General features: G+C 32.0%; 2 protein-coding genes across 3 annotated transcripts in view; both read left to right on the top strand.

The window, feature by feature from the left end:
- Positions 1–213: 213 nt before the first annotated feature.
- Positions 214–1922, top strand: LOC110020659 (rRNA methyltransferase 3, mitochondrial-like). The gene is made up of 2 exons (XM_020718838.1): positions 214–289; positions 1384–1922. The coding sequence occupies exons 1-2, from the start codon at positions 275–277 to the stop codon at positions 1783–1785; spliced, it is 417 nt and encodes a 138-aa protein (XP_020574497.1). The 5' UTR covers positions 214–274; the 3' UTR covers positions 1786–1922.
- LOC110020638 (gamma-glutamyl peptidase 3-like) overlaps positions 1621–8558 on the top strand; it is a 9914-nt gene continuing 2976 nt past the window's right edge. Inside the window, exons 1-2 of one of the 2 annotated variants that reach the window (XM_020718827.1) lie at positions 1621–1708; positions 1973–2020. The gene's annotated coding sequence lies outside the window, so the exon portion shown is untranslated. Of the gene's footprint in view, positions 1709–1928; positions 2021–8558 lie in introns of both variants that reach the window. The other variant, XM_020718819.1, reaches the window with a different exon arrangement.

Below are 8558 nucleotides of genomic sequence, written 5' to 3'. Positions count from 1 at the left end.
TTGTTGATAGTTTGCTTCCCAACAAGATTTGCATGTATTTCATTAAAATTGTTTGAATTTCATCTAGAAAACAAGCATCACAAAATCACAAATCTTTTAATTAATTCAAGCGCTATTTTGCATTTTAGATCTGTATTAAAAATTACAGACCCTATGACACCCAACATCAACTTCCTTTTCATTTACATTGTTTTTTAAAGAGATTCCACTTGCTAACTAATCAAAAGTGCAAATACAGGATCCAGGTAATCTTGGCACACTAATAAGGTCATCTATGGCATTCAAATGGGTAAGATCTATATATGTTATTGATGTATTCACAAGTTTCTTTTGTTTTTATTATAGCTAGTATTTTATTATTACGATATGACATTCAATATATTAGATATTGCACACCTTTTTTTTGATGTACAACTCATTATTTCAATGTTCCTGACATTGTGCTGGATGTGATTTTAAACAAAAAAAAAAAAGTTTTATTTAATTTAAGAAAAATAAAGGAGCCCCTGGGGTTTGTAAATTTTTTTTCTTGTTTTTCAGTGTGACATTTCCCTTTGTGGTGTTCCTATCTTATGTCGACGTCTGTGCTTGATAGAGAAATGATGTTGCTTCTTCTTTTTCTTCCTCTATCTTCTGATTTGGCTCAATACTTGTAGCGACTGATTTGGAAACTAGTTTTCTTGTATCCTTCTATAATTCTGCTATATATTTTTGTTGGGCGATGAACATATTTTACTTTGAATATAATTATACTTGGGAAGATTTACATTCATACCACTCGATTCCTATGTACTTACATATGTAGCACCTTAACGTTAATTTTTACATACATATCTTCTTATCTATTCATGAAAAGGTGTTCTTCACTTTTAAAAGTTAAATTGGTGGTATTTTTATGTGATATGAATAATTTTGCTGGTATAAATGTAACAAGCAAAGTTTAGAAGTTAGATAAATACATAGGAGTTGGGTGGTATGTATGATACTTTTGACTTTCATTTCTTATCATCTCTTTGACTTTGTCCATACCCTATTCTCTTCATTACCCATCATAATGACAAAAAAAGAGAATATTTACATATATACCACTCAATTCCTATGTATTTACACATCTAACACCTTTACATACATGCTACCTTACCTATGCATGAAAAGGTGTATTTCACATTATAAAAGTTAAAATGGTGGTATATTTGATATGATGTCAAACATTTGGGTTGTATAAATCTAAAAAAACAAAATATAGGTGTTAGATGCGTAAATACACAGGAATTAGGTGTTTTGTATGTAAACTTCCCAAAAAAAAAAAACTCTTTTTTACAGTTCTTTATTGGCGAGTACCTTTGGTCCCCAAAGAGATTTAGTCGTTCAAATCATTTGCAGGATGTCGTCTTTCTTCTACATGGCTGCTGTGATCCCTTCAACGAAAAGGCGCTCCGAGCAGCTCGAGGAGCTTCCTTTCAGATCCCCATTATTTATGGAAATTGGCTCCATCTAGAGACTCTTACTAGCAGATTCCAGATGAAGATACTGGCCGGGCATCCAGAGAACCATTGCGAAGAATCATCTAATCAAACTTCTCCTCTGTCATCTAAGTTCGCAGATTCTCTCTCTGATAGACCTCTCTGCCTTGTTTTAGGCAGTGAAGGACGCGGTCTCTCACATCAAGCGTTGAAGTCATGTGAACTTATTGGCATTCCAATGGCAGGTTTGTCTGAGTCTCTAAATGTTTCAGTTGCAGGTGGGATCTTCATGTATATGCTACAGCCTGAGAAATATAAGTAATTTGTTTTTAATATTATTTTTTTACTGTTGATGAAAATTACTTTCTATTATTTATTTTCTTCCAATTGATTAAATATCATTTTTTCTGTCTTAGCTGCATATTATATGTTTCTCAGTGCTTTTGTTAAAGCGATTAATTGCAGTAACTGATAGAGTTAAATACTGAAGCCATGGAATCCCTACTGAGGTTTGGTTATCTGCAGTCTTGCTCAAGTTGAAAAGCTAATTGTTGAAGGTAAATCTAATTTAGTCTACTTAAATTATGTTGTATGTTTTGGATGGAATGATAAGCTTTACTAGAATAACTATTTATGTAGCTGCAATTGCTTGTTTATTATGAATTTAGGGGCGTAAACGAGCCGGTGTGAGCCACTCACGTGTTTTTTTTGTGTGTGAGCCTTATTCGAAATTGATTCGTGTTTGGTTTGTCTTATGAATAGTATGCTTGCGTTCGGCTTGATTCAAATTTTCCAAAAAATAGCAACTTTACCACCACTTTTACAAATCCTACCTTGATCATTTTGCATTTTGATGATACTTCCTTGAGTGTTCTTTGGCCTTCATTTGTTTTAAGCTTTTTTATACTTGATTGCTTTTGCTCTTTTGTTGTTCTAAATCTGTGTTGATGAAGATTTTAGAATTGTAAATACATAAAAACTGAGTGGTATGTATGTAAATCTTTCTATTTATAATCATTACTATTGCATTATCCTATAACTCGTGAATTCTCATTAAATATTTACTTTATAAAGCTGCATAGTTCAATTTTTTTTAAATTTTCAGTTCTTTCTGCTGCTTCGTTGGTCTTCTTTTGTACCAGTTAATATTTTAATTCTTATGCAGCCCATTTATAGCGATTAATATACACTTGTATGAAATTCATTAGGCTTGTTAATGCATGTAGAAAAAGTATTAGATTGCTGTTAATGAATAACAAAGTTAAATGAGAGATGGATAGAGCTATGAACATGACTTGAGCACACAATTTGGTTTTTTTTTTCCTTATGCTTAAAAGTGATATTGATCAAATATTCGTTGAGGCGCATAACCAATTACATAACCAACAATTCATTAAGTTGAATTTGCAAAATTTTAAAGTTATATATTAATAATAGTATAAAATTGAAAAAAAATGATTATTCATGCATTTCTTTTCTAGGATTTTTTAAAATTTTGGTGTTTGATCGGAGGAAAAATAATCACAATGCAAAGCTACAATGCATTTTGAATTTATGCTTTAGTTAAATTTTAATGTATTAGAAATCATTAGATTTGGGTGAATTCTAAATGCACCGCTACCTGTAAATTGTTGAATGGTCGTTGTTACCCCTACTGGTTGCTGGTAGTTTGTCGGTCATTGCCACGCGGTGCCGTCTTTAGCGGCTGCCATCACTATCACTACTAATGGACATATTTCACATTGATTTTATCTTTCTTAACTAAATAAAAACAAAACATGAAGTGTTGAATTTATTTTACATTGAAGTGAACAAATTTGAATTATTCAAAATGCAATACATTACTTTTACATTGTTTGTCTTTTTCAACAAATGAAACAACCTTTTAATTAAACACAAGAACATAGTATTATGAATGTTAGGGCTGTCGGTTAGTTAACGTGTCGTGTTTGAATTTGACTCAAATTTAACTCTAGTAAATAACATTTGGCCCCAATCAAACCCTATGTAGCATAGGGGCTAACAATGTCTATCTATCTTGAATCCAACTTGATTGAAGCTAGATTGACTCGAAATGGCATGATTATTTAGTATATCATTCATTCAATTTTCTTTTGCCAATACATTCTAATCAACTCAAATTGTTCTGCTGCGATGTGAGTTGCAGATTAAGCAGAAATGATGTGATTCATATCAAAATTTTGTATGAGTTATATTACATCTAAAAATTATATTGGAGGATGTAGATTAATCAAGAAAAATGCATTTTGTATGAAAAGATTTGTTAATCATTTAAAAATGAAATGGGCTTCGAATCCATCATTAATCCTTATTGTTGAAGAGAAAAGGTCTGCATTAAAATAAGATTAAATTCCATTTTATTTATATGAGTTAAATATCATATTTTTGGCGTGTCTATGTATGCATGCTCTTAATCTTGATGCATCTATTTAAATGAAGTTGAGTTGAATTTTGATATTTTGTGTGGCTCTTTATTTGATTGGGGGTATGACATGAAAATACACTTACATTAATATATTAGAGAAGCTATACAATATAAAAAGGGGAATTGAGAGTTATAATCAAAGTGCCAAAATTTAGGGTCTGTTTGGGGCGGCTTTCTGTCTGCTTTGCATTTCAGACTGTCATAATAGTTTTATTTGAGAAACTGTTTTTTTACTGTTTTCTAAAAGTTTTTGGTAGGAAGTTATTTTTTTTTTCAGTCGGACTTGGTAAAATGCGGTGGCTATAAGAAAACTACTGTCTGAATTTTTTGAAAAAAAATATTTATAATGTTCACCGCAGTTTCCTAAGAAGTTTTATCCACCGTGGTTTTACAACCATCTTTTTAAAACGCTGCAACAACCCCAAACAGACACTTAAAGTTGATTAAAATGAAGAAGAGAAAAAAGCAAAGTGAAAACCACCAAGTTGGCTAAAAAAATTACATAACCAAAGGAACAAATGAGAATGTTATGAACTCCAACTAGGTTGAACATGAAACATCAATGCTCCTTTTCTATGAAGATTTGGTGAAAAACATTCATATTTACATGTATAACATTCAAATTTTTTATTATCACATAAAAAAAATATCATTATTATTAACTTTTAAAAGGTGAAATAAATATTTTCATACATAAATTTATAACATCAACGTGTCATAGATATAAATATCAGATTTTAGGCGTTAGATATGTAAATGTGAAGCATTTGTGCAATATATATATGTAAATTTCCTTCCAAGGGGAGTCATAGCCAAAAGAATCAGCTATGATGAAACTATCCATGTGGCAGAAAGAAGAGAAGAGGCAATAGAAAGCATCACCTGACAAGTCTATAAGAGCTCAAATATCATTCTTAAAAACATGGAGTATCTTTACATAATGAGGGAGCTCCTTTTTGAAGTGCAATTTTTGCTTTTAATTCCACTAACAAGAAGTTTTCTTGCTGATGATCTCCATAGAGAAAGATCATTAGAAAAAAAAAATCTAGAATTCATTTAAAACCATACAAAATGAGCAATAGTGAAGATAATTCCATATGGTAGCATGAACTAGTTGAAGTCTGTCGAGAAATGTGAGGACTTTTTGTTTCCATCCTCCTAGGTAAGTGTTCAATATATCTAGAATTCTATGGCAATTTATAGCTTTAAGTTTAGAAGGGACAAGGGTTCACAAACGCTATGTTTGAGATGCCTTTGAACTGTTTTAGATAAGCAAATAATAATTTTGGAAGTACTAACATGTTAATTGGAAGCATAATTGAACATTTAAAGCAAATAAATCTTACATCTAGTTGAAGCCATGGGGATTTTGCTGAATAAAAAGAGACCATCAAAATAAATAAGACGGTTAATAATATGATTACTAAGCCCATAGAAAGCACCTTAAAAATGAAGATTTGTAAGTCTAGAAAAGGCATCCATAATAATAGTAAAGAGATAAGACAATAAGGGGCAACCTTGTATAAGCCCAAAATTAGTATTAAAGTAACCATGGAATTCACTATTAATAATCTTAGAAAAATAGAATTGAGCAATGCAAAGCCTCTATCCACCCAATGAATTGGGTAAGAAAATCCAAAGCCGCCATTCTATAATAGTTAAAGTTTCAATAAACTATGTCAAAAAGCTTTTTGTAGATCCATCTTAGATTAGAAGGCTTTAGGGTAATTAATGCTATTAAAACGTTGAAGAAACTCATTAGCGAGCAAAAGATTATCAGCTATATCTCTCCCAAAAAATAAAAGAAGCTTGAGCATGATGCAATATGGAAGGAAGAAATTGCTTAAGTATGCCAACTATATGATTCAGGAGCCCTCACTTCCATAATAATCTACAACATTACGAAATATATGAGATCTTGTGATCTTGAGTGGAGTTCCTGAACGAGAATTGTTAATTTCCATAATCATGGAAAAGCTATAGTCCTCGGGACACCATCTCATTACCCATTTCAGCATTTTTTTTCTTTCTGATTTTCTGATTAGATTATTTTATATTAGGAATTTTTTAAATGTAGTTTTTTTGTTGTTTTGAGACCTTAGCTTGGATTTAATGTGAAAGTTGTAATATCTATTCTATGCTTTAAAATCATTATATCTTTTTCCTTTCGCAAGTGGCGTGTCAGTATCAAGCTCAAGAATAGGAGGTGGATCCCCCTCAACATCCACACCTCACCATTTCACTATCAACTTCCTATTTTTAGTCTGAACAACAACCGAATCTCTCAAATCTGCAGTCTAACTATAGATTTCTCCTCCTATCCCTGTCCAAACTCCATTAAAAGTTCACTCACTATTTTAAAACCCAACCCCCACTAAATTCCCTTCATAAATACCTTTTAGGATCTTGAGAATGGTATTATCTAGTATCAGAGACAATTTAACATTAATTTTTTAAGGATTTGTCATTCATACAATTAAATCAAGAATTCATACAACCTAAACTAAAAAAAAAAAAAACCCTCACATCTCCATCTAGCCCTAGCAATAACCCTAAACCTAAATAATATTTTCATTTTTTGTCAATACTTATATCGAAAGAAAAAGGTATCATGCCACTAAGGAGAAACCATCAATGGGATGCTAAGGAGGCCATTATGGAAGACATAGAGAGAGAAATCCTCCAAATGTAATAAAAGTTTACGACCTTTGAGAGGAAGTAACCTGGAGAGGTCACCCATAGCCACAAAGACGACTTAAAAGATTGATGGAAGAAGTGAAACCTTTCCATCAAGAAGTTTCCACTTATGAAAATATAATATCTAAATGATTCAACATGAAATATCAGATGCAAAGCTAGGACTTTGAAGTGAAGATTAACTTGTCAGATCCAGATTAAGTCATCGAGTGGTTATGAATAGTGGAACAAATTTTTGAGTATAAGTATATCTCATAGGACGAAATTGTAAAGCTAGTTGTCATTAAGTTAAAGAAGAGTGCATCTCTATGGTTGGAAAATTTAAAGCACCTAAGTTAGTATGAGAGAAAAAATAAAATCACTACATGTTCTAATATGCAAAAGAAAATATAATGCAAATAACTCCCCTCATTAACGATAGTATATGCTCATAAAACTCTATCACAAGCGCCAGAGAGATTCTCCTATGAACGAGGACACAACATAATTTTATGAACTCATGCTAAAGTATGAGTTTATGGAACTAAAGGTGCACATAGTAGCATGATATTTTGGAGAACTGAGGTCATCTACTAGTAATGTGGTACAACTATAAACATATAAGCCTTTACTCGATGTAGAAACCTTAATCTTAGATGTGTAGAGACAATATTGTAACATCATGTCCACATCATCCTTCAAATAGGGTTCAATCATTGGATTCAGTGGCAAAAGTACACCTAGTGGAGCACCGAAGCTCACTTTGCATGAGGAGAAACCAATCCAGAGTGGAGAAAAGGTAAAGCCCACCAACACTCCAAAATCTATCCGAGTTATGAAGTGCTTCAATTGTTATGAAGTTGAGCACATTGTATTAGATTGTCCAAATACAATATTGATATTTTTCACCGAGTAGGGATCCATCATGTCCACATCATCCTTCAAATAGGGTTCAATCATTGGATTCAGTGGCAAAAGTACACCTGGTGGAGCACCGAAGCTCACTTTGCATGAGGAGAAACCAATCCAGAGTGGAGAAAAGGTAAAGCCCACCAACACTCCAAAATCTATCCGAGTTATGAAGTGCTTCAATTGTTATGAAGTTGAGCACATTGTATTAGATTGTCCAAATACAATAATGCTATTTTTCACCGAGTAGGGGTCCATTGAAAAAATAGATAGTAACATGGGAGAGAATGAAGACATCAAAGAGGATTATTATCTTACAATCGACGAGGCACAAATGCTAGTGATTCAAGCCGAACCCATGAGAGAGACTCCAACAAATTTCAACTACGACTTCTATGACAAGCTAACGTGTTCCCCCCCCCCTTTTTTTTTTTTTTTTTTATCTGTGTTTGTGTTGGAAACTCCTATTATGTTGAGACACTAATTTATTACTCTACGGTCACGAATCTTCTAACATTCATCAAACCATAAAATCAATTCAATAACAAAATAATCAAATTATTCTAATTCTCATTTTTCTTAATCAATAATGACTAACATAATTAAACAATCCATCAGGATCTCAACTAAATTAGGGGAAAAAAAAATTCTCCACATAACTTAACTAGAATGAAGTTTAGAGCTATTAAATATTCTTCAAGGCAAGCATACCATAAATTCTATATGCATTATACGGATCTTGGAATAAATGTAACGGTCACCAACTTAACCTGTTTAAGAACTTGAAGAATAGGATATTTTAAGGTAAGTTTTTTCCCCAATCTATTTATTTAAGGTAGATGATACTATAACTCTTATTTACTAAATTATATACTGCATTTATGTTAAAAATATCAAAAGATTTTAAAATCTTTCATACCCCAAATATTTTTCATTATACTAAAATCATTATATATATTTATATAATCTAAGCTCATTAAGAAAAAAAATATTCACTCAAAAGGCAAATGTAACCCCACCAAAAAGTGCCCCCCAATTGTCATGTCCACCCCCCCCCCCCCTCT

Source organism: Phalaenopsis equestris, unplaced genomic scaffold (assembly GCF_001263595.1).
Source record: "Phalaenopsis equestris unplaced genomic scaffold, ASM126359v1 Scaffold000002, whole genome shotgun sequence".
NCBI classification, from domain to species: Eukaryota; Viridiplantae; Streptophyta; class Magnoliopsida; order Asparagales; family Orchidaceae; genus Phalaenopsis; species Phalaenopsis equestris.
Note: the sequence above shows the minus strand (reverse complement) of the source record. Positions and strands in the feature narration are given on the sequence as shown.